Below are 26,801 nucleotides of genomic sequence, written 5' to 3' on the forward strand. Positions count from 1 at the left end.
TGAATAGGCTACTTGATTGTCAACAGATGCATATGTAGGCTATCATTCTCCACATTTAATGTCAGTTTCATTGTGGTCTTTTTCCCCTAACAGAAGCACGCGAGGGAGTTCCATAATTTCCATTACAAAGTTCCACTGAGCATGCATAAAACCCTTCGCTTGCTTTGGTTTTCCATAACAAAAGTCGACATTAGAATGCAGTTTAAACCACCTACTAGCGAATTTATCTAAATGTGCTCTAGAGCGCCTAAAGTTGTTTTTCTGTGCTTTGTCGCCACTATTTCTTGATGCGAATCAGTTCTAGCGCAATAATGTTTAACGGAAAAGGGTTGGAAATAGGTCTCCATAATGACAACTGGTAAAAAGTTGTCACGACGTGAGCGTGCTGCTCTCTATTCTCACTCACGTGACTCAGCTCCAGAGTGGTGCAGCGATGCAGTGCTAGAGCCGTCACTGCAGCTCCGGGTTCGATCCCGGTCTGTATCACAACCGGCCGTGATCGGGAGTCCCATCGGGCGGCGCACACTTGGCCCAGCGTCATCCGGGTTAGGGGAGGATTTTCCCGGTGGGGTTTATAAGTAGGCCGTCATTGTAAATACGACTTAACTGACTTGCCTAGTTAAATAAACAGTAAAATAAAAAGCGCTCAGCCCCCCCCTTCTTGCCCGCCCCCTCCCAACACTCATTCACTCAGCAACAGACTGCCTGAGTCAGCAGCAGCAGGTCACAGTGAAGTATATAAAGTATATATCTTTAAGAAAAATGCCATGGCGGCCGCTGTGCAAATTAGAAGTGGCCCAAAACCTGCAATCCGCGACCAATACATTTTCACCCACCACATCGTTTTCAATGTAGCACAATTTGTCTAGAAAATTCCGAACATGGCAACCCTGGTTGTTGTTGGTTGACGCGTCATGTCCACTAGATTATTAGTCACGCTGACGGCATCGACTGAAAGACGCACATTGCTATCTGCTGTCTAGAGTGGGCAACGTAGTTGGTAACATTTTATATTATATTTTCAGACAAAAAGTTAATTTTTCACTTATTTCATCAAATAATTGTTATTATTTGGAAACGTACAAAGAGAACCATTTGTTAGTCAGTGCATATTTTATTAATGAATGACAATGAAAAACAGTCAGTCAGTCAAACAGACATCACAATAAGCACCTAACCCCTAATGTGCCTACATGATGTACTTCTATTTTTATACATTTTATAATGAACGTCTTATTAGGGGCATTTCATATTTTAATTCTACTCAGACAATCTAATCCTTTTTACAATCAGCACATTATTTGATCTGACATGGAATAATATTGATGGGAACATTCATGAGGTAGTGAATGTTTAATAATACTGATGGGATCATTCATGAGGTAGTGAGTGTTTTAATAATACTGATGGGAACATTCATGAGGTAGTGAGTGTTTTAATAATACTGATGGGAACATTCATGAGGTAGTGAATGTTTTAATAATACTGATGGGAACATTCATGAGGTAGTGAATGTTTTAATAATACTGATGGGAACATTCATGGGGTAGTGAATGTTTTAATAATACTGATGGGAACATTCATGAGGTAATGTTTTAATAATACTGATGGGAACATTCATGAGGTAGTGAATGTCTTAATATTACTGATGGGAACATTCATGAGGTAGTGAATGTTTTAATAATACTGATGGGAACATTCATGAGGTAGTGAATGTTTTAATAATACTGATGGGAACATTCATGAGGTAATGTTTTAATAATACTGATGGGAACATTCATGAGGTAGTGAATGTCTTAATATTACTGATGGGAACATTCATGAGGTAGTGAATGTTTTAATAATACTGATGGGAACATTCATGAGGTAGTGAATGTTTTAATATTACTGATGGGAACATTCATGAGGTAGTGAGTGTTTTTTTTAGATCAACAACTTATCATAACGTCATCACATTTTCATACACCTTGAGCTTGATGACAAGTTACACAAATTAACTCAATGAAACACAACGACTAAATTAAAGAGGTTTCAAGGTTAGAATAAATAAAATGTAAATTATATTAATCTATTTGTTAATTTTCATTTTTAAATATCCAAATGATGAACATTAAGGGTTTATATCCAAATCATACAATGAGCATCTAAGGGTTTACATCCAAAGTTCATAATCAAAACAAAATACACATTCATTATCCAAATCATACAATGAGCATCTAAGGGTTTACATCCAAAGTTCATAATCAAAACAAAATACACATTCATTATCCAAATCTTATTTTAGATATGATCATGTCTCAACATGAAACAAAATTAGGTCTAGATTTCATATATGGAATTAGATGTCAGAGATATAATAAGATGTCAGAGATATAATCAGATGTCAGAGATATAATTAGATGTCAGATATAGAATTCGATGTCAGATACAGAATTAGATTTCATATACAGTGGGGAGAACAAGTATTTGATACACTGCCGATTTTGCAGGTTTTCCTACTTACAAAACATGTAGAGGTCTGTCATTTTTTTATCATAGGTACATTTCAACTGTGAGAGGCGGAATCTAAAACAAAAATCCAGAAAATCACATTGTATGATTTTTAAGTAATTAATTAACATTTTATTGCATGACGTCTCTGAAGTTCAACTGGGGGAGAAAAAAAGAACACGCGGTTTAGACTCTGCCAAGTTGAAACACCCAGAGGCCGAGCGTCAGTTCTAACATCATCTCTAAACAATAGATTTAACCGTCCTCCACAAGGAAGTGGAGAGGACCACCTACTCTTTGAACCAGCCAATGGAAGAGGCTGGCAAGACAGTTCTGGGCATGGAAGACAATAGAACAATGGAAAGATGTCAAGAAACGCATCAGGTGTATAAAATCTGAAAGACAAAAGCCCCCTGAATAGCCCTATAGAAAACACTTTGCCACTATGGAATCCCTCCCAAAATAGTCAGCATCATTAAGACTTTCTACACCGATTTCTGCTGTCAAGTTGTCTGTAATGGGCATGTAACCAACTGTTTCAGAGTCAACACTGGTGTTAAGCAAGGATGCATCCCCCCTCCAACCCAATGACTGGTTTATGACACAGACCCTGAAAAATGGGAAGAGGGGCATCAGATGGACCAGATCACCTCAACCCTGGAAGACCTGGATTGTGCAGATGACCCTGCTCTCCAGCAAGAAAAAAGTTGACAAGCTCAAACACATCCCTCCAAATTGGTTTGAAAATCAATTAAAGAAAACCAAGCTCATGAAGAAAAAAACATAAAACAGCCACACGCGTTAACACAGTCCAGTGTGGCTCAGTTGGTAGTAGTACCACGCATGCAACGCCAGTGTTGAGGGTTCGATTCCCACAGGGGAACCAGAACGAAAATACACTGCTCAAAAAAATAAAGGGAACACTAAAATAACACATCCTAGATCTGAATGAATGAAATAATCTTATTAAATACTTTTTTCTTTACATAGTTGAATGTGCTGACAACAAAATCACACAAAAATAATCAATGGAAATCCAATTTATCAACCCATGGAGGTCTGGATTTGGAGTCACACTCAAAATTAAAGTCGAAAACCACACTACAGGCTGATCCAACTTTGATGTAATGTCCTTAAAACAAGTCAAAATGAGGCTCAGTAGTGTGTGTGGCCTCCACGTGCCTGTATGACCTCCCTACAACGCCTGGGCATGCTCCTGATGAGGTGGCGCATGGTCTCCTGAGGGATCTCCTCCCAGACCTGGACTAAAGCATCCGCCAACTCCTGGACAGTCTGTGGTGCAACGTGGCATTGGTGAATGGAGCGAGACATGATGTCCCAGATGTGCTCAATTGGACTCAGGTCTGGGGAACGGGCGGGCCAGTCCATAGCATCAATGCCTTCCTCTTGCAGGAACTGCTGACACACTCCAGCCACATGAGGTCTAGCATTGTCTTGCATTAGGAGGAACCCAGGGCCAACCGCACCAGCATATGGTCTCACAAGGGGTCCGAGGATCTCATCTTGGTACCTAATGGTACTCAGGCTACCTCTGGCGAGCACATGGAGGGCTGTGCGGCCCCCCAAAGAAATGCCACCCCACACCATGACTGACCCACCGCCAAACCGGTCATGCTGGAGGATGTTGCAGGCAGCAGAACGTTCTCCACTGCGTCTCCAGACTCTGTCACATGTTCTCAGTGTGAACCTGCTTTCATCTGTGAAGAGCACAGGGCGCCAGTGGCGAATTTGCCAATCTTGGTGTTCTCTGGCAAATGCCAAACGTTCTGCACGGTGTTGGGCTGTAAGCGGTGTGGACGTCGGGCCCTCATACCACCCTCATGGAATCTGTTTCTGACCGTTTGAGCAGACACATGCACATTTGTGGCCTGCTGGAGGTCATTTTGCAGGGCTCTGGCAGTGCTCCTCCTGCTCCTCCTTGCACAAAGGCGGAGGTAGCCGTCCTGCTGCTGGGTTGTTGCCCTCCTACGGCCTCCTCCACGTCTCCTGATGTACTGGCCTGTCTCCTGGTAGCGCCTCCATGCTCTGGACCCTACGCTGACAGACACAGCAAACCTTCTTGCCACAGCTCGCATTGATGTGCCATCCTGGATGAGCTGCACTACCTGAGCCACTTGTGTGGGTTGTAGACTCCGTCTCATGCTACCACTAGAGTGAAAGCACCGCCAGCATTCAAAAGTGACCAAAACATCAGCCAGGAAGCATAGGAACTGAGAAGTGGTCTGTGGTCCCCACCTGCAGAACCACTCCTTTATTGGGGGTGTCTTGCTAATTGCCTATAATTTCCACCTGTTGTCTATTCCATTTGCACAACAGCATGTGAAATGTATTGTCAATCAGTGTTGCTTCCTAAGTGGACAGTTTGATTTCACAGAAGTGTGATTGACTTGGAGTTACATTGTGTTGTTTAAGTGTTCCCTTTATTTTTTTGAGCAGTGTGTATGCACTCACTACTGTAAGTCACTCTGGAGAAGAGTGTCTGCTAAATGACTCATGCTGTAAGTCTCTCTGGATAAGAGTGTCTGCTAAATTACTCATGCTGTAAGTCTCTCTGGATAGGAGTGCCTGCTAAATTACTCACATAAACATAAAGGGAAAAGTGGTGGAGGAAGTTAAAGAATTCCTCTACCAAGGCAGCAAGGTCACTGATGATGGTGATTCAGAAAATTAGGTAAACTACCTGCCCTCCAGGACACCTACAGCACCCGATGTCACAAGAAGGCCAAAAAAAGATCATCAAGGACAACCACCCGAGCCACTGCCTGTTCACTCCGCTACCATCCAGAAGGCAAAGTCAGTAGAGGTGCATCAAAGCTGAGACCGAGAGACTGAAAAACAGCTTCTATCTCAAGGTCATCAGACTGTTAAACATCCATCACTAACAGAGAGGCTGCTGCCTACATACAGACTTGAAATCATGGGTCACTTTAATAATGTTTACATATCTCGCATTACTCATTTCATACCATCTATTGCATCTTGCCTATGCCGCTAGGTCATAGCTAATCCATATATTTTATATGTATATATTCTTATCCCATCCCTTTACTTAGATTTGTGTGTATTCGGAAGTTGTGGAATTGTTCGATTAATTGTTTGATTACTTCTGAACTTGAACACAAGCATTTCACGACACTCGCAATAACATCTGCTAACCATGTGTATGTGACCAATAACATCTGCTAACCATGTGTATGTGACCAATAACATCTGCTAACCATGTGCATGTGACCAATAACATCTGCTAACCATGTGTTAGTGACCAATAAAACATTTGATTTGATTTAGAGCTGGCCGCCAAACTGAGCAATCGGGGGAGAATGGCCTTGGTCAGGGAGGTGAACAAGAACAGAATGGTTATTGGTCCTCTGCGGAGTTCCTCTGTGGAGATGGGAGAACCTTCCAGAAGGACTACCATCTCTGCAGCACTTCACCAATCAGGCCATTATGGTAGAGTGGCCAGACGGAAGCCACTCCTCAGTAAACATGACATGAAAGCACATGACAGCCAGCTTGGAGTTTGCCAAAACACACCTAAAACTCTCAGACCATGAGAAACAAGATTCTCTGGTATGGTGAAACCAAAATTGAACTCTTTGGCCTGAATGCCAAGTGTCTCGTCTGGAGGAAATCTGGCACCATCCCTACGGTGAAGCATGGTGGTGGCAGCATCATGCTGTGGGGATGTTTTTCAGCGGCAGGGACTGGGAGACAAGTCAAAATTGAGGCAAAGATGAACTGAGCAAAGTACAGAGAGATCCTTGATGAAAACCTGCTCCAGAGTGCTCAGGACCTCAGACTGGGACAAAGGTTCACTATCCAACAGGACAATGAACCTAAGCACACAGCCAAGACAACGCAGGAGTGGCATCGGGACAAGTCTCTGAATGTCCTTGAGTGGCCCAACCAGAGCCCGGACTTGAACCCGATCTAACATCTCTGGAGAGACCTGAAAATAGGTGTGCAGCAATGCTCCCCATCCAACCTGGCGGAGCTTGAGAGGATCTGCAGAGAGGAATTGGAGAAAATCCCCAAATACAGGTGTACCAAGCTTGTAGCGTCATACCCAAGAAGACTCAAGGCTGTAATCGCTGCCAAAGGTGCTTCAAAAAAGTACTGAGTAAAGGGGCTGAATACTTACAATATCTACAATGTAGAAAATAGTAAAAACAAAGAAAAATCCTTGAATGAGTAGGTGTGTCCAAACTTTTGACTGGTACTGCATGTAAACGTGACATTTAAGGTGTTTTTTTATATATATATATATACATTTGCAAACATTTCTTTGCTTTGTCATCATGGAGTATTGTGTGTAGATTGATCATACATTTTATTTATTTTTCAATTTTAGAATAAGGCTGTAATGTGGAAAAAGTCTAGGGGTCTGAATACTTTCCAAATGCACTGTATATATACACTCAACAAAAATATAAAACGCATGATGTAAAGTGTTGGTCCCATGTTTCATGAGCTGAAATAAAAGATCCCAGAAATGTTCCAAATGCCCAAAAATAAGATTTTGCTCAAATGTTGTGCACCAAGTTGTTTACGTCCCTGTTAGTGAGCATTTCTCTTTTGCCAAGATAATCCATCCACCTGACAGATGTGGCATGTCAAGATGCTGATTAAACAGCATGATCATTACACAGGTGCACCTTGTGCTGGGGACAATAAAAGGCCACTCTAAAATGCGCTGTTTTGTCACACAATGATACAGATGTCTCAAGTTGAGGGAGCGTGCAATTGGCATGCTGGCTACAGGAATGTCCACCAGAGAATTGTTGCCAGAGAATTAAATGTTAATTTCTCTACCATAAACCACCTCCTACGTTGTTTTAGAGAATTTGGCAGTACATCCAACTGGCCTCACATGTATGGAGTTCTGTGGGCAAGCGGTTTGCTGATGTCAACGTTGTGAACAGAGTGCCCCATGGTGGTGGGGTTAAGGTATAGGCAGGCATGAACTACGGACAACGAACACAATTGGATTTTATCGTTGGCAATTTGATTGCACAGAGATACCGTGACGAGATCCTGAGGCCCACTGTCGTGCCATTCATCTGCCGCCATCACCTCATGTTTCAATATGATAATGCACGGTCCCATGTTGCAACGATCTGTACACAATACCTGGAAGCTGAAAAATGTCTGTTCTTCCATGGCCTGCATACTCACCAGACATGTCACCCATTGAGCATATTTGGGATGCTCTGCATTGACAAGTACGACAGCGTGTTCCAGTTTCCGCTAATATGCAGCAATTCTGCACAGCCATTGAAGAGGAGTGGGACAACATTCCACAGGCCACAATCAACAGCCTGATCAACTCTAGGCAAATGGTGGTCACATCAGATACAGATTGGTTTTCTGATCGTGCCCCTACCTTGTCATGGTATCGTTGACCAACAGATGCATAGCTGTATTCCCAGTCATGGCAAATCCATATATTAGGGCCTAATGAATTTATTTACATTGACTTTTTTCCTTATATGAATTGTAACTCAGTAAAATCTTTGCAATTGTTGCATTTTGTTTTATATTTTTGTTAAGTATAAATATATATAATATATATAACACAGTTGAAGTCAGAAGTTTACATACACGTTAGCCAAATACATTTAATCTCAGTTTTTAACAATTCCTGACATTTAATCCTAGTAAAAATTCCCTGTTTTAGGTCAGTTAGGATCACCACTTTATTTTAAGAATGTGAAATGTCAGAATAAATGGTAGAGAGAATTATTTATTTCAGCTTTTATTTATTTCATCACATTCCCAGTGGGTCAGAAGTTTACATCCTCCTGACAGAGCTGGTGTAACTGAGTCAGGTTTGTAGGCCTCCTTGCTCGCACACGCTTTTTCCGTATTCTGCCCACAACATTTCTATGGGATTGAGGTCAGGGTTTTGTGATGGCCACTCCAATACCTTGACTTTGTTGTCCTTAAGCCATTTTGCCACAACTTTGGAAGTATCCTTGGGATCATTGTCCATTTGGAAGACCCATTTGTGACCAAGCTTTAACTTCCTGACTGATGTCTTGAGATGTTGCTTCAGTATATCCACATAATTTTCCTTCCTCATGATGCTATCTATTTTGTGAAGTGCACCAGTCCCTCCTGCAGCAAAGCTCCCCCACAACATGATGCTGCCACGCCCGTGCTTCACGGTTGGGATGGTGTTCTTCGACTTGCAAGCCTCCCCCTTTACCTCCAAACATAACAATGGTCATTATGGCCAAACAGTTGGCCAGAGGACATTTCATCAGACCAGAGGACATTTCTCCAAAAAAATAACATTTTTGTCCCCATGTGCAGTTGCAAACCGTAGTCTGACATTTTTATGGTGGTTTTGGAGCAGTGGCTTCTTCCTTGCTGTGCGGCCTTTCAGGTTATGTCGATATAGGACTCGTTTTACTGTGGCTATAGATACTTTTGTACCTGTTTCCTCCAGCATCTTCACAAGGTCCTTTGCTGTTGGTCTTGGATTGATTTGCACTTTTCGCACCAAAGTACGTTCATCTCTAGGAGATAGAACGCGTCTCCTTCCTGAGCGGTATGACGGCTGCTTGGTCCCATGGTGTTTATACTTGCGTACTATTGTTTGTACAGATGAACGTGGTACCTTCAGGCGTTTGGAAATTGCTCCCAAGGATGAACCAGACTTGTGGAGGTCTTTGAGGTTTTAGCTGATTTCTTTAGATTTTCCCATGATGGCAAGCAAAGAGGCACTGAGTTTGAAGGTAGGCCTTGAAATACATTCACAGGTACACCTCCAATTGACTCAAATGATGTCAATTAGCCTATCAGAAGCTTCTAAAGCATGACATAATTTTCTGTAATTTTCCAAGCTGTTTAAAGGCACTTAGTGTATGTAAACTTCTGACCCACTGGAATTGTGATACAGTGAAAGAATCTGTCTGTAAACAATTGCTGGAAAAATGACTTGTGTCATGCACAAAGTAGATGTCCTAACCGACTTGCCAAAACTATAGTTTGTTAACAAGAAATTTGTGGAGTGGTTGAAAAACAAGTTTTAATGACTCCAACCTAAGTGTATGTAAACTTCCGACCTCAACTGTGTGTGTGTGTGTGTATATGTATATATATATACTACAGCAAGATAATGACCCAAAACATACATCCAGGCTATGTCAGAACTACCTTAGAAGAAAAGAACAAGACAGTAGTCTTCAAATCATGGAATGGCCAGCACAGTCTCCAGCCTTAAACCCCATGGTGCTGGTTTGGGATGAACTGGGCAGAAGAGTGAAAGCAAAGAAACCTGTGCAACACATGTGGGAATTTCTGTAACAGTGTTGGGAAGAACATTCCAAAGAATAATTTGATTTCCATTGTAGAAAGAATGCCACGAGTGTGTTCGGCTGTTATGTCTGCAAAAGGTGGCTACTTTGATGAGTCAAAAAATGTTGATTACATTTTGATAAATAAAACAATTCCATAATTTATTTTTTGTCTCCAATTGTTTATTTGTTCTATGCTTTAATTTCAGAGTACATTAAGACATTCAACTGTATGAATTTCAATTTAAAAAAATGAAAATTGAGGTATTCTAAAATTTTTGAACGGTAGTGTACATTATTTATAGGCTGGTAAGGCCAATGTTAGCAGACTAGAAACCTTGCAAGTTGATTTGTAACAATACATTTCTAAAATATTTGCTTGTTAGTTTGATGAAAATGTAATTGAAACCAGTAGTCATGAGTGAAAATTATTGTTTAACTTGAAGATATACATGTTAATTTATTTCTGTTGGAGTTTACATTATAGGACCACTACTTAATTATCCCCAACATCATTCTGAGATAACAGTATATTTGTATATTTCCCAAAAATATTTGGATGATCTACAATCTATGTTCAATATTAAAGCTGATCTTCCCCCAAGGACCGAGTTGGGGAAACCCTCCTCTAACTGGATATTTTTTCTTCTCAAATTGAGAGCAAAGTACGATATACTTAGCCCATTTAAATGGAAATTCATTTTGTGAAGTCAGCAAACAAATCCACAAACACAATCCACTATAATACACGCAGTAAGGAAAACACTGGGAAGTCAAGACACATTCAGAGTCTCTGGGAACTACTGTCCCACCATGTATTGGGCCTGGACCTGTCCTATTTCTCACTGTTCAGAGGCCTATATTTGTCCTATGTCCTAATGTTCAGCAGCCTACATCTTTATCTCCTCTGTGCTTTATCTCATGTCTTTTCATGTTACCTAACTCTGTAAAACTCTTTTCACACTGGGAGCAGTGGTAAGGCTTCTCCCCTGTGTGTATTCGCTCATGAGTTTTCAAGTTACACAAGTGAGTAAAACTCTTTCTACACTGGGAGCAGTGGTAAGGCTTCTCCCCTGTGTGTATTCTCTCGTGTGTTTTCAGGTTACTTAAGTGGGTAAAACTCTTTCCACAATGGGAGCAGTGGTACGGCTTTTCTCCTGTATGCATTCTCGCATGTATTTTCAGGCTCCCTAACGCTGTAAAACTCTTTCCACACTGGGAGCAGTGGTACGGTTTTTCTCCTGTATGCATCCTCTCATGTATTTTCAAGCTCCCCATCATTGTAAAACTCTTTCCACACTGAGAGCAGTGGTGAGGCTTCTCCCCTGTGTGTATTCTCTCATGGTCCCTTAACTGGTTAAAACCCGTTCCAAACTGGGAGCAGTGGTAAGGCTTCTCTCCTGTGTGTATTCTCTCATGTTGGTTCAGGTGGGCTTTTTGGTTAAAACTCTTTCCACACTGGGAGCAGTGGTAAGGCTTCTCACCTGTGTGTATTCTCGCGTGTTGTTTCAGGTATCCTTTCTGGTTAAAACTCTTACCACACTGAGAGCAGTGGAACAGCTTTTCTCCTGTATGTATTCTCTCATGTATTTTCAGGCTCCCAAATGTTGTATAACTCTTTCCACACTGAGAGCAGTGGTAACACTTCTCCCCTGTGTGTATACGCTCATGTGTTTTCAGGTTACATAACTGGGTAAAACGCTTCCCACACTGGGAGCAGTGGTAAGGCTTCTCCCCTGTGTGTATTCTCTCATGCTGTTTCAGGTCCCTTAACCGGTTACAACCCGTTCCACACTGGGAGCAATGGTAAGGCTTCTCCTGTGTGTGTATTCTCTCATGTGTTTTCAGGTTACGTAAGTGTTTAAAATTCTTTCCACACTGGGAGCACTGGTGTCGTCTTGCTGGTTTGGACGTCTCTGGCTCTGGTTCCTCGGAGTCTGGTCTTTCTCCTGCCAAAGATAGTGTTTATTTAAATAGAGACCTGAATGAAACCTCCACATGATAAAACAGCCTAGCTACGAGGGTAAATCCTAATCAGATCCCTCAATAACCTGAGGCCAGTTTAAATCTTGGTGTGTTTTTAAAACAAATTATGTTGTAGAGCTTCCTGGTAATTACTGATAATATGTTTACATTACATATTTTATTCATTCTGTTTTACAAGTCAGAACACAAAAAACTAAACAGTTCTAGGACATGGAGACACAGACGTCACTGGATTCCTATCAAGCAGGTGGTTCTAAATATATAACCTTCATAGCTGTATGATACAGAATGCGACCTACACACTTCCTTAAACCTAAAATAAGTAAAGAAGTAATTTTTGTGGAGGTCTAAAACTTGTTTTTGCGTCGAAGACACAAAGCACATCAGTAAAATCTCCCCGTTGTTGAAAGGGTTCCACACATGCTGTTTAAATGGCCCAATTTATTTAGATGTTCACAAATTTTCTACATTTTGACTAATCGCTGATGTTATGACATTTCGGGTAGATTCTGGTGAAATTCTGGTGAAATATTTTGGGGAGATGTTCCTAAAACTATATAGCCATGTTACAAAATATGAAAAGGCTTGTTCATTCACATGTCATGAATTCACTATGACATCATATGTTCCTTAAACTGATAGCAACTATACTGAACAAAAATATAAACGCAACATGTAAAGCGTTGGTCCCATGTTTCATGAGCTGAAATAAAAGATTGCAGAATTTTGTGCACAAAGTTGTTTACGTCCCTGTTAGTGAACATTTATCCTTTGCCAAGATAATCCATCCACCTGACAGATGTGGCAAATCAAGAAGCTGATTAAACAGCATTATCATTATACAGGTGCACTTTGTGCTGGGGACAATAATAGGCCACTCTAAAATGTGCAGTTGTCACACAAGACAATGCCACAGATGTCTCAGAGGGAGCGTGCAACTGGCATGCTGACTGCAGGAAAGTCCACTGGAGCTGATGCCAGGGAATTTAATGTACAGTACCAGTCAAAAGTTTGGACTCACCTACTCATTCAAGGGTTTTTCTTCATTTTTTACATTGCAGAATAATAGTGAAGACATCAAAATTATGAAAAAACACAGGGAATCGTGTAATAACCAAAAAAGTGTTAAACAAATCAAAATATATTTTAGATTCTTCAAAGTAGCCACCCTTTGATGACAGCTTTGCACACGCTTGGCATTCTCTCAACCAGCTTCACCTGGAATGCTTTTCCACCAGTCTTGTAGGAGTTCCCACATATGCTGAGAACTTGTTGGCTGCTTTTCCTTCACTCTGCGGTCCAACTCCATCCCAAACCATCTCAATTTGGTTGAGGTCGGGGGATTGTGGAGGCCAGGTCATCTAATGCAGCACTCTCCTTGGTAAAATAGCCCTTACACAGCCTGGAGGTGTGTTGGGTCATTGTCCTGTTGAAAAACAAATGATAGTCCAACTAAGCCCAAACCAGATGGGATGGCATAGCGCTGCAGAATGCTGTGGTAGCCAACCTGGTTAAGTGTGCCTTGAATTCAAAATAAAATCACTGACAGTGTCAACAGCAAAGCACCTACACACCATCACACCTCCATGCTTCACGGTGGGAACCACACATGCAGAGATCATCCGTTCACCTACTTTGCGTCTCACAAAGACATGGCACTTGGAACCAAAAATCTCAAATTTGGACTCATCAGACCGAAGGACAGATTTCCACCAGTCAAATGTACATTGCTCGTGTTTCTTGGCCCAAGCAAGTCTCTTCTTCTTATTGGTGTCCTTAAGTAGTGGTTTCTTTGCAGCAATTCAACCGTGAAGGCCTGATTCTCCTCTGAACGGTTGATGTTGAGATGTGTCTCTTAATTGAACTCTGTGAAGCATTTATTTGGGCTGCAATTTCTGAGGCTGGTAACTCAAATGAACTTATCCTCTGTAGTAGAAGTAACTCTGGGTCTTTCTTTCCTGTGGAGGTCCTCATGAGAGCCAGTTTCATCATAGCGCTTGATGGTTTTTGAGACTACACTTGAAGAAACTTTCAAAGTTCTTGACATTTTCCTGATTGACTGACCTTAAAGTAATGATGGACTGTCGTTTCTCTTTGCTTCTTTGAGCTGTTCTTGCCATAATATGGACTTGGTCTATTACCAAATAGGTCTATCTTCTGTATTCCACCACTACCTTGTCACAACACAACTGATTGGCTCCAACGCATTAAGAAGGAAAGGAATTCCACAAATTTACTTAACAAGGCACACCTGTTAATTGAAATGCATTCCAGGTGACTACCACATGAAGCTGGTTGACAGAATGCCTAGAGTGTGCAAAGCAGTCAAGGCAAAGGGTGGCTACTTTGAAGAATCTCAAATATAAAATATATTTTGATTTGTTTAACACTTTTTGGTTACTACATGACTCCATGTGTGTTATTTCATAGTTTATGTCTTCACTATTATTCAACAAAGTAGAAAATAGTAAAAAATAAAGCAAAACCCTGGGATGAGCAGGTGTCCGCAAACTTTTGACTGGTACTGTAAATTCCTCTACCATAAGCTGCCTCCAACGTTGTTTTAGAGAATTTGGCAGTATGTCCAACCGGCCTCACAAATACAGACCACGTGTAACCAAGCCCGCCCAGGACCTCCACAGCCACCCGAACACTGGATGAAACCGAGTAGTATGACTCTCTGTAATAAAGCTCTTTTGTGGGGAAAAACTCCTTCGGATTGGCTGGGCCTGGCTCCCCAGCCTACGCCCTCCCAGGTCCACCATCAGGGCCTAATGAATTTATTTACAGTGACTGATTTCCTTATTTGATCTGTAAATCATTGAAATTGTTGCGTTTATATTTTGTTATATATAAATATATATATATATAGCCATATTATAAAGTATGAAAAGGCCTGTTCATTCACATGTCATTAATTCACTATGACATCATCATATTTCTATACGTTTTATTAGACTTTTATTATGTAATAGATCGTATGGGTTGAGTAGTGTTTTATTATGTAATAGATCATATGGGTTGAGTAGTGTTTTATTATGTAATAGATCATATGGGTTGAAAAGTGTTTTATTATCAATTTGTAAGTCGCTCTGGATAAGAGCGTCTGCTAAATGACTTAAATGTAAATGTAATTATGTAATAGACCATATGGGTTAAAGTGTTTTATTACGTAATAGATCATATGGGTTGAAAAGTGTTTTATTAGACTTTTATTATGTAATAGATCGTATGGGTTGAGTAGTGTTTTACTAGACTTTTATTATGTAATAGATCATATGGGTTGAATTATTATTTTTTTTTTCTCAGACATAATAAACAATTTGAAGCCAAAGGCCTATAGCTTTAATAAAACAACAAATTTGACCACACACTGGATTTCTGAATCATTTATTAACTGGGAAAGTAGCAGAGTGAGGTCCGCATCCAGCAACGTCACAAGTCACGTTGTGCAGCCGTTTCAGTATAACACTTCAGGGAGAGAGAGGGGGAGAGGCCAAACTCCACTGGACTAGTTTCATAGTATGGAATCACTTAGGAGTTTCTGGATTTTGGGTAAACTTCTCCTTTAAAGCATCATTGAGAAATAATGAATTGAAGTTGGAACATTTGTGGCATTTGTAGACTAGCGGTTAAGAGCGTTGGGCCAGTAACTGAAATTTCTACGGTTCGAATCCCCACGACGGCAAGTAGGAAAAATCATCCTTTAAGACTCCATAATGTTTCATCATTAGATGCTACAGTCCTCCTTTAAGACTCCATAATGTTTCATCATTAGATGCTACAGTCCTCCTTTAAGACTCCATAATGTTTCATCATTAGATGCTACAGTCCTCATATAAGACTCCCATAATGTTTCATCATTAGATGCTACAATCCTCCAATAAGACTCTGTAATATTAGATGCTACAGTCCTCCTTTAAGACTCCATAATGTTTCATCATTAGATGCTACAGTCCTCCTTTAAGACTCCATAATGTTTCATCATTAGATGCTACAGTCCTCCTTTAAGACTCCCATAATGTTTCATCATTAGATGCTACAATCTTCCTGTAAAATGGGTGTCCTGACTTTATGAGGTCATTAAAGATCCCATGGCACTTATCATAACCCCGGTGTCCTGGCTAAATTCCCAAGCTGACCCTCATACCATCACGGTCACCTAATAACCCCCAGCTTATATTTGGATCATTCATCCCCCTGAAACTATTCCCCAGGTCGTTGCTGTAAATGAGAATTTGTTCTCAGTCAACTTACCTGGTAAAATAACGGTAAAATAAAAATAAAAAGACTCCATAATGTTTCATCATTAGATCAAATCAAGTCTATTTGTCACATACACATGGTTAGCAGGTGTTAATGCAAGTGTAGCGAAATGCTTGTGCTTCTAGTTCCGACCATGCAGTAATATCTAACAAGTAATCTACCAATTCCACAACAACTACCTTGTACACACAAGTGTAAAGGAATGAATAAGAATATGAACATAAAAATATATAAATGAGTGATGGCCGAACAGCATAGGCAAGATGTAGTAGATGGTATAGAGTACAGTATATACATATTAGATGAGTAATGTAGGTTATGAAAACATAAAGCAGCATTGCTTAAGGTGGCTAGTGATACATTACATCAGGATGGCAAGATGCAGTAGATGGTATAGAGTACAGTAACGTAATTTCTGGACTATTAAGCGCACCTGAATATAAACCGCACCCACTGAATTAAAAAAAAATATTATTTTGAACATAAATAAGCCGCTCATGTCTATAAGCCGCAGGTGCCTACCGGTACATTGAAACAAATGAACTTTACACAGGCTTTAACAAAACACGGCTTGTAACAAAAATAAATAGGCTTTAACGAAACATGGCTTGTAACAAAAAATAAAAAAATAGCACTAAGCTTTAGTTGTCTTTTTGCACTGAGTCAATTCCTCACGCTGCTGTTTCCAACGTCTTATCATCGACTCATTAAGACCAAGCTCCCGTGCAGCAGCTCTATTTCCTTTTCCAACAGCCAGATCAATCGCCTTCAACTTGAAAGCTGCATCATATGCATTTCTCCGTGTCTTTGCCATGATGAGGGTGACAAAATGACTACCGTAATCAGAATGATGGGAAGTTTGAGAGCGCTCCATTTAATCTAAACAGTAAACAAAAAAGTTGTTTGACCTTAACCCGTTCGGCAATTTCATTGGTCTAATGAAAGCTTCATGCCGGCAAAAAACTGAGCATGTCACAGAATGTTTTTTTGGAAGAATTTTTTTTGAAAGCGGGTAAAATCCATATATTAGCCGCGTCATTGTTTAAGCCGCGAGGTTCAAAGTCTGGGAAAAAAGTTGCGGCTTATAGTCCGGAATTTACGGTATATACATACGAGTAATGTAGATTATGAAAACATTATATAAAGTGGCATTGTTTAAAGTGGCTAGTGATACATCTAATTACATCAAAATTGCAAGATGCAGTAGATGGTATGGCGTACAGCATATACATATGAGATGAATAATGTAGGTTATGTAAACATGATCTAATATAAATAATATAAAGTGGCAAGTGATAAATTGATTACATCAATTTTCCCATTATTAAAGTGGCTTGAGTTGAGTCAGTATGTTGGCAGCAGCCACTCAATGTTAGTGATGGCTGTTTAACAGTCTGATGGCCTTGAGATAGAAGCTGTTTTTCAGTCTCTCGGTTCCAGCTTTGATGCACCTGTACTGACCTCGCCTTCTGGATGATAGCGGGGTGAACAGGCAGTGGCTCGGGTGGTTGCTGTCCTTGATGATCTTTTTGGCCTTCCTGTGACATCGGGTGGTGTAGGTGTCCTGGAGGGCAGGTAGTTTGCACCCGGTGATGCGTTGTGCAGACCTCACTACCCTCTGGAGAGCCTTCCGGTTATGGGCGGAGCAGCTGCCGTACCAGGCGGTGATACAGCCTGACAGGATGCTCTCGATTGTGCATCTGTAAAAGTTTTGAGTGTTTTTGGTGACAAGCCGAATTTCTTCAGCCTCCTGAGGTTGAAGAGGCGCTGCTGCGCCTTCTTCACCACACTGTCTGTGTGGGTGGACCATTTCAGTTTGTCCGTGATGTGTACGCCGAGGAACTTAAAACTCTCCACCCTCTCCACTACTGTCCCGTCAATGTAGATAGGGGGCTGCTCCCTCTGCTGTTTCCTGACGTCCACAATCATCTCTTTTGCTTTGTTGACATTGAGTGCGAGGTTATTTTCCTGACACCACACTCCGAGGGCCCTCACCTCCTCCCTGTAGGTCGTCTCGTCGTTGTTGGTAATCAAGCCTACTACTGTAGTGTTGTCTGCAAACTTGATGATTGAGTTGGATGCGTGCATGGCCACGCAGGCGTGGGTGAACAGGGAGTACAGAAGAGGGCTGAGAACGCACCCTTGTGGGGACCCAGTGTTGAGGATCAGCGGGTGGAGATGTTGTTACCTACCCTCACCACCTGGGGGCGGCCCGTCAGGAAGTCCAGGACCCAGTTGCACAGGGCGGGGTCGACACCCAGGGTCTCGAGCTTAATGACGAGTTTGGAGGGTACTATGGTGTTAAATGCTGAGCTGTAATCGATGAACAGCATTCTTACATAGGTATTCCTCTTGTCCAGATGGGTTAGGGCAGTGTGCAGTGTGATGGCGATTGCGTCGTCTGTGGACCTATTGCGGTGGTAAGCAAATTGGAGTGGGTCTAGGGTGTCAGGTAGGGTGGAGGTGATATGGTCCTTGACTAGTCTCTCAAATCACTTCATGATGACGGAAGTGAGTGCTACAGGGCGGTAGTCATTTAGCTCAGTTACCTTAGCTTTCTTGGGAACAGGAACAATGGTGGTCCTCTTGAAGCATGTGGGGACAGCAGACTGGGATAAGGATTGATTGAGTATGTCTGTAAACACACCAGCCAGCTGGTCTGCGCATGCTCTGAGGACGCGGCCGGGGGTGCCGTCTGGGTCTGCAGCCTTGCGAGGGTTAACACGTTTAAATGTTTTACTCACGTTGGCTGCAGTGAAGGAGAGCCCGCAGGTTTTGGTAGCGGGCCGTGTTAGTGGCACTGTATTGTCCTCAAAGCGAGCAAAAAAGTTGTTCAGTCTGTCTGGGAGCAAGACATCGTGATCCGCGACGGGGCTGATTTTTCTTCTGTAGTCCTTGATTGACTGTAGACCCTGCCACATACCTCTCGTGTCTGAGCTGTTGAATTGCGACTCCACTTTGTCTCTGTACTGACGCTTAGCTTGTTTGATTGCCTTGCGGAGGGAATAGCTACACTGTTTGTATTCGGTCATGTTTCCGGTAACTTTGCCCTGATTAAAAGCAGTTCAGTTTTGCGCGAATGCTGCCATCAATCCACGGTTTCTGGTTGGGGAATGTTGTAATAGACGCTGTTGGTACGACATCACCGATGCACTTATTAATGAACTCGAACACCGAGTCAGCGTGTTCGTCAATGTTGTTGTTCGCAGCAATGTGGAACATATCCCAGTCCACGTGATCGAAGCAATCTTGAAGCGTGGAATCCGATTGGTCGGACCAGCGTTGAACAGACCTGAGGGCGGGAGCTTCCTGTTTTAGTTTCTGTCTATAGGCCGGGAGCAACAAAATGGAGTCGTGGTCAGCTTTTCCAAAGGGAGGATGGGGGAGGGCCTTATATGCGTCGCGGAAGTTAGAATAACAATGATCCAGGGTTTTACCTGCCCTGGTAGCACAACTGATATGGTGATAGAATTTGGGGAGCCTTGTTTTCAGATTAGCCTTGTTAAAATCCCTGGCTACAATAAATGCAGCCTCCAAAAGGAGGGTGGGGGAGGGCCTTATATGTGTCGCGGAAGTTAGAATAACAATGATCCAGGGTTTTGCCAGCCCGGGTCGCGCAATCGATATGCTGGTAAAAGTTAGGGAGCCTTGTTTTCAGATTAGCCTTGTTAAAATCCCTGGCTACAATAAATGCAGCCTCAGAATATGTGGTTTCCAGTTTACATAGAGTCCAATGAAGTTCTTTCAGGGCCGTCGATGTGTCTGCTTGGGGGGGATATACACGGCTGTGATTATAATCAAAGAGAATTCTCTTGGTAGATAATGTGGTCGGCATTTGATAGTGAGGAATTCTAAGTCAGGTGAACCAAATTACTTGAGTTCCTGTATGTTGTTATGATCACACCACGTCTCGTTAATCATAAGGCATACACCCCCACCCTTCTTCTTACCAGAGAGATGCTTGTTTCTGTCGGCGCGATGTGTGAAGAAACCAGGTGGCTGTACCGACTCAGATAACGTGTCTCGAGTGAGCCATGTTTCAGTGAAACAAAGAACGTTACAGTCTCGGATGTCTCTCTGGAATGCTACCCTTGCTCGGATTTCGTCTACCTTGTTGTTAAGAGACTGGACATTGGTGAGTAGTATGCTCGGGAGCGGTGCCCGTCTACGGAGCCTGACCAGAAAACCGCTCCGTCTGCCCCTTCTACGGTGTCGTTGTTTTGGTTCGCCGGCTGGGATCCGATCCATTGTCCTGGGTGGTGGGCCAAACAGAGGATCCGCTTCGGGAAAGTCGTATTCCTGGTCGTAATGTTGGTGAGTTGACGTTGCTCTTATATCCAATAGTTCCTCCCGGCTGTATGTAGTAAAACCTAAGATTACCTGGGGTAACAATGTAAGAAATAACACATAAAAAAGCAAAATACTGCATCGTTTCCTAGGAACACGAAGCGAGGCGGCCATCTTTGTCGGCGCCGGAAGATGATACTGTCCTCCTTTAAGACTCCATAATGTTTCATCATTAGATGCTACAGTCCTCCTTTAAGACTCCATAATGTTTCCTCATTAGATGCTACAGTCCTTTAAGACTCCATAATGTTTCATCATTAGATGATACTGTCCTCCTTTAAGACTCCATAATGTTTCATCATTAGATGCTACAGTCCTCCTCTAAGACTCCATAATGTTTCATCATTAGATGCTACAGTCCTCCTTTAAGACTCCATAATGTTTCATCATTAGATGCTACAGGTCTCCTTCTTATGGCTTGGGGGCAGTATTTCGACCTCTGGATGAGAAGCGTACCCAAAGTAAACTGCCTGTTACTCAGGCCCAGAAGCTAGGATATGAATATAATTGGTAGATTGGATAGAAAACACTCCAAAACTGTTAAAATAATGTCTGTGAGTATAACAGAACTGATATGTCGGGCAAAAACCTGAGGAAAATCCTTCCAGGAAGTGGGATTTTTTTGATGTGGGTATTTTCAATTGAATGCCTATAGAGTATCTAATGGGTTAGGACCCAGATTGCAGTTCCTATGCCTTCCACTAGATGTCAACAGTCTTTAGACATTGTTTCAGGCTTGATTTCAGAAAAAGGAAGAAGAATGAGACCTTTCTGTCAGTGGAGTGTGGAATCATTCAGTGCTGGATTGCGCACATGACCGAGTGCACGCCCTTCGTTGTTTTTCCTTTCTATTGAAGACGCTATTGTCCGGTTGAAATATTATTGATTATTTAGACAATTGACAACCTGAGGATTAATTATAAACATTGTCTGACATGTGTCGACGAACTTTACCAGTACTATTAGGATGTATTCGTCTGCATGTTTTGACCGCCTTTGAGCCAGTGGATTACTGTACAAAACGAGCCAACAAAACAGAGTTTTTGGAATATAAAGAGGGACTTTATCGAACAAAACAAACATTTATTGTGTAGCTGGGACTCTTGTGACCATATGAAGATCTTCAAAGGTAAGAGATTAATTGTATCGCTATTTCTGACTTTTGTAATTCCTTTACTTGGTTGTAAAATGTTTGTATGCTTTTGTAAGCGGGGAGCTGTCCTCAGATAATCAGATGGTATGCTTTCGCCGTAAAGCCTTTTTGAAATCTGACAAAGCGGCTGGATTGTCAAGAAGTTAATCTTTAAGCCGATGTATAACACTTGTATTTTTTATGAATGTTTATTATGACTATTTCTGTATTTTGAATTTGGCGCTCTGCAATTTCACCGGATGTTGTCGAGGTGGGTCGCTAGCGGAACGCCTGCGCCAGAAAGGTTAAGACTCCATAATGTTTCATCATTAGACGCTACAGGCCTCCTTTAAGACTCCAAAATGTTTTCATCATTAGACGCTACAGTCCTCCTTTAAAACTCCATAATGTTTCATCATTAGATGCTACAGTCCTCCTTTAAGACTCCATAATGTTTTCATGTGTCTGGTAGTGCTACTCTATCTATTCTACTCTTTTCCTTTCAGCAGGTTAATACCTGCCTGGCGCCCCAACAAAATCTCTATCTTTACCCCCCTCTAATAATACAGCCATTTAGGACTAACTAACTTATTCCTTGCCACCTATTCTGAAATTAACTTGCTGTCATTTCAGTCACTGTGGTAGCTTATGTGTATAGTGTGGAGTTATCCGCATACATAGACACACTGGCTTTACTCAAAACCAGTGGCATGTCATTAGTAAAGATTTAAAAAAGTAAAAGGTGCCTAGGCAGCTGCCCTGGGGAATTCCTGATTCTACCTAGATTTTGTTGGACAGACTTGCATTAAAGATCACCATCTGTGTTCTGTTAGACAGGTAACTCTTTATCCACAACACAAGTTTTTCCAGCAGCAGACGATGATCAATAATGTCAAAAGCCACACTGAAGTCTAACAAAACAGCCCCCCCAATCTTTTTATCATCAATTTCTCTCAGCCAATCAGTTATTTGTGTAAGTGCTGAAAATCTCTATTTGTTTACTTGTAAAACAAGTTAAAAAAACTATCTGATCAAAAGGGTTGGTAACAGGCTGATTGGTCTGCTAGTTCAGCCAGTAAAGGGGGCTTTACTATTCTTAGGTAGCGGAATGACTTTTGCCTCCTTCCAGGCCTGAGGGCACACACTTTCTAGTAGGCTTAAATAGAAGATAAGGCAAATAGGAGTGGCACTATTATCCTCAATCATTTTCCATCCATGTTGTCAGACCCCGGTGACTTGTCATTGTTGAAAGACAACAATAATTGTTTCACCTTTTCCACACTTACTTCACAGATTCAAAATTACAATGCTTGTCTTTCATAATTTTGTTAGATATACTTGGATGTGTAGTGTCAGTGTTTGTTGCTGGCATGTCATACCTAAGTTTGCTAATCTTGCCAATGAAAAAATAATTCAAGTAGTTGGCAATATCAGTGGGTTTTGTGATGAATGAGCCATCTGATTCAATGAATGATGGAGCAGAGTTTGCCTTTTTGCCCAAAATGTAATTGAAGATGCTTCAAAGCTTTTTACAATCATTCTTTGTCATTTATCTTGGTTTCAAAGTGTAGTTCGTTCTTTTTATTCAGTTTAGTCACATGATTTCTCAATTTGCAATACGTTTGCCAATCAGTTGTACAGCCAAACCCATTTGCCATCTCTTTTGCCTCCTCCCTCTACACCATAACATTTTTCAAATCCTCATCAATCAACGTGGATTTAACAGTTATTACAGTCATTTTCTTAACGGGTACATGCTTATTTAATAACTGGGACAAGCAATTTCATAAATGTGTCAAAGGCAGCGTCTGGTTGCTCGTCATTACACACCACAGACCAACAAATATTATTTACATCAATAACATAGGAATCACTACAACTTATTGTATGACCTCTTTTACACAATATTAGGCCCAGCCTTTGGAACTTTGGTTTTCCTAGATATGGCTACTATATTGTGATCCCTACATCTGATCGATTTGGATAATGCTTTCAAACATATTTCTGCAGCATTAGTAAAGATATGATCAAAACAATGATGATTTCATTCCTGTACTGTTTGTAACTACCCTGGTAGGTTGATTGATGACCTGAACCAGGTTGCCGGCACTGGTTACAGCATGAAGCTTTCACTTGAGTGGGGAGCCTGATCACAGCTTTCCTCCAGTATTAGTTAATTAATAAACACAGGCCAAATTGAACTGTCTGGAGTTTTGTTTGCCTGTTCTAGAGTCTGGTAAAGATAGGGGGGTTGAGTGGGACAGGCAATGTAATATCCATAACGTTTTAAGGAAAGGTTTTTGTAAAACATTCACCTTACATCAGATCATCTTGAAACTTTCTCTCTAAATCTAACTTTCATCAAGGTTTTAATACGGTCTATAGGTTTCTCTCTTTTCATTGGCAGAATCATTTTTCAGTGTTATGATATTCATAACATCCATATCCACCAGTCTATCTTCATGTCAACTAACAGAACTCTGCTGGTTGTCCTGGTAACAGAAACCAGTGTGCAGATCTATTTTATTTGTTCAAACTAAACTACAACACTTACTTTGATGTGTCAAATCTGATCCTTTCTTCTCTTCTCCTTCTCTCACAGTTCCACTCAGCCCCGTTGATTTCCTGCAGTCCACCAGCAGCACAGACAACCTCTTCATACCCAGCAGTAAGGTGCTACCAGGAGAGGCACGACACAGGGACTCCAGGAGGGAGGAAGGGCTAGCGTTGTCCTGGTAACCATAAAGAGGGGATACAGACACATATCATTATGGATGCTGATGTCACTGTTGACATAAAGTGCTATACAGAAACCCAGCCCAGACCCAGACGGAGCAAGCTGTATGCTAGACCAGACCAAGCTGTACCATCTGGTGTTCTGATCTGGAGAGACTCTTCTCTGCCTCGTCAGCATCAGGATGTTGTTGAGGCTCCCCAGAGGATCCACAATAGTCATGTCTCTCTCCTGTGTGAATGAGAACATCAAACAGATAGTAAACGTATGATCTACTATTGCAATCATAGGGTCTTACAAGAGTCATTAATGTCTAAAAAGGACCTAAATTGGCCTCTTAATTATGTGTTTATGATGCAAATGTAAAAGGGTCCTTCACCGAATGGGTGCCTTTTGCGTCCATTTGATATTTTGCGTCCATTTGATATTTTAAGTATAAATTATGCTCCAATACTGAATTTTAAAAGCCTGTTATATTAGATGAGGTGAACTTTAATATAGACCACATGGAGAATTCAATAAATCTCATTTAAAAGTCCCCCAAAAATATGTACCAATGGCAGATTGCCCCTTAAACAATTCCTAAAGTACTGAACGACATATTCAAGTGTAGAACTCTTAAGTAATGCCCCTTTAAAACCACACATTAGTTCAACAACTGCATAGTTTGTGTCCCTGTTTTTAAGACAGTACTCACTGGTGGTAATCGGAACTTCAGTCTCCTCCTCCTTTTTCACTCCCAAAACGTCTTCCTCCTCTTTTATTGAGATAGCCTCCTCTTCCTCTTTTACTCCAAAAGGTTCTTCCTCTTCTTTCAATGTTACGGCATCTTCCTCCTTTTTGATTCTGAAAGCTTCTACCTCCTCCTTTTCCACCCTGACAACCTCTTTCCCATCCTCCTCTTCTTCTTTCAATGTGATAGCCTCCTCTTCCTCCTTTTTCATTCTGAAAGCTTCTTCCTCTCCTTTCACCAGAGCTTCTTTCTCCGTCTAGTTTAGTGAGCTCATGCCCCCTGGGCGATTAGCCTAGCACAGTATCAATTTAACATATTTTCTAATTTAAGAATCAAATTACGTTTAAACGAACTCGTAGATACGTAAACAGAGTTATGTACTTAATATTAATAAACACAAGATTGGTCTAAAGAGCTTCAATGTTTCGGTGTTATGCTCACTAGTAAACCACCGCGTTGGTTGAATCAGTTGACTTTTGTCGCTGTTGAAGAAGCCACCAGTTCCGTCCACTAGATTATACGTCACGCAAGAAGCATCACCTGAAATACTCATATCGCCATCTGCTGACTGGAGTGGGCAACACAGATTGGAACAAAAATAAAGCAATGTCATAAGAAGTCATTTAAAAACAACCAGATGTTATGTTTCTCTTCCTTCTTACAGCCAATACTTTACTCCAGGGCTGACCTGCCCATTGGGCAGGATTAGGTGACAGATTGAAGAGGGTGGCATATTCAGAGATAAATTGACCAAGGCTCAACGCTAACAACACGTAATAACACCTCACATAATGATGCCCAAAAACAATTAAAACTTCTCCCACCCAGTGGCATATGGGCTATTTATGTGAGTGTTGGTGTTGCCACATGAAGCAGTGCCCACTTTGCATAAGGCAACATGGACAGTTATTGCTCTACCTGTGTAGAGCACATGACCCTTTACCCTTCCAGTCTCTAAAGTGCCCGTTTGGGTGGTGGTATAATTTGTATTCATTTTTGTCATAGTTATTCTGAACCCACAGCCTGCAAGTCGTCATTATCTACACCCAAAAAATGAAAATGTGTTAGATTTTTTTTCAAATATTCTCAGACTTCAAAAGTGGTCTCTTGATGTGGTTTAAGTATTGTTGTGGACTTAGAACATCCAATGTTGTTGTTTTTCTATTAACAGTGTGATTTTGAAAGGGAAAAACAGGGACAAATCAGAAACCTGGAATCACTAAACGTAGAAAACAGAATAATAAATAAATAAACGGAATTAGGTAAGAAAAATTCAAATTTGATAGAGATGTTATATATAGATAGAGATGTTATAGGGCCCTAAATATTCTTTACATTTTCTCTCATTACTGGATTATCTAGGGATAGTTTAGAGTAACAGCTGTATCCTGAAGTGACCTTTAACCTCCCTGCTCCAAAAATGTTTGTATCATGTTTTTGTGCTGCTACCTTTATAGTGTTGCAACCATGTTGTGTTGCTACCATGCTGTGTTGTCATGTTTTGCCACCTAGTTATGTTGTCTTAGGTCTCTCTTGTTGTAATGTGTGTTTTGTCCTTTATATTGTATTTATTTATTTTAATCCCAGGCTCCCGTCCCCGCAGGAGGCATTTTGCCTTTTGGTAGGATGTCATTGTAAATAATAATAAGTTCTTGACTGACTTGCCTAGTTAAATACAGATTAAACAAATAAATATAATCATGGTAGGATACAGTGAAGTCATTTACTGGTCAGGTAGGCAGTAACAGTGAGTCCTATTACCAGTCAGGTAGGCAGTAACAGTGAAGTCCT

General features: G+C 41.2%; 3 protein-coding genes across 4 annotated transcripts in view; all 3 read right to left on the bottom strand.

The window, feature by feature from the left end:
• The window catches only part of LOC115178195 (zinc finger protein 658B-like), a 1,063,446-nt gene that overhangs the window by 224,900 nt on the left and 811,745 nt on the right, over nucleotides 1-26,801 (bottom strand). The window lies entirely within an intron of this gene.
• Nucleotides 9,974-26,801, bottom strand: part of LOC115178199 (zinc finger protein OZF-like) — a 92,028-nt gene continuing 75,200 nt past the window's right edge. The window contains exons 3-4 of one of the 2 annotated variants that reach the window (XM_029739290.1): nucleotides 24,098-24,275; nucleotides 9,974-11,761 (exon numbers count right to left, since the gene is read on the bottom strand). In XM_029739290.1, coding sequence (XP_029595150.1) covers nucleotides 10,695-11,761; nucleotides 24,098-24,275 — 1,245 coding nt within the window. In that variant the 3' untranslated portion in view covers nucleotides 9,974-10,694. The remainder of the gene's footprint in view (nucleotides 11,762-24,097; nucleotides 24,276-26,801) is intronic. The other variant, XM_029739293.1, reaches the window with a different exon arrangement.
• Nucleotides 24,344-25,519, bottom strand: LOC115178237 (vicilin-like seed storage protein At2g18540). The gene is made up of 2 exons (XM_029739338.1): nucleotides 24,975-25,519; nucleotides 24,344-24,508 (listed from the first exon to the last, which is right to left on the bottom strand). The coding sequence occupies exons 1-2, from the start codon at nucleotides 25,219-25,221 to the stop codon at nucleotides 24,390-24,392; spliced, it is 366 nt and encodes a 121-aa protein (XP_029595198.1). The 5' UTR covers nucleotides 25,222-25,519; the 3' UTR covers nucleotides 24,344-24,389.

Source organism: Salmo trutta, chromosome 38 (assembly GCF_901001165.1).
Source record: "Salmo trutta chromosome 38, fSalTru1.1, whole genome shotgun sequence".
Classification (NCBI taxonomy): domain Eukaryota; kingdom Metazoa; phylum Chordata; class Actinopteri; order Salmoniformes; family Salmonidae; genus Salmo; species Salmo trutta.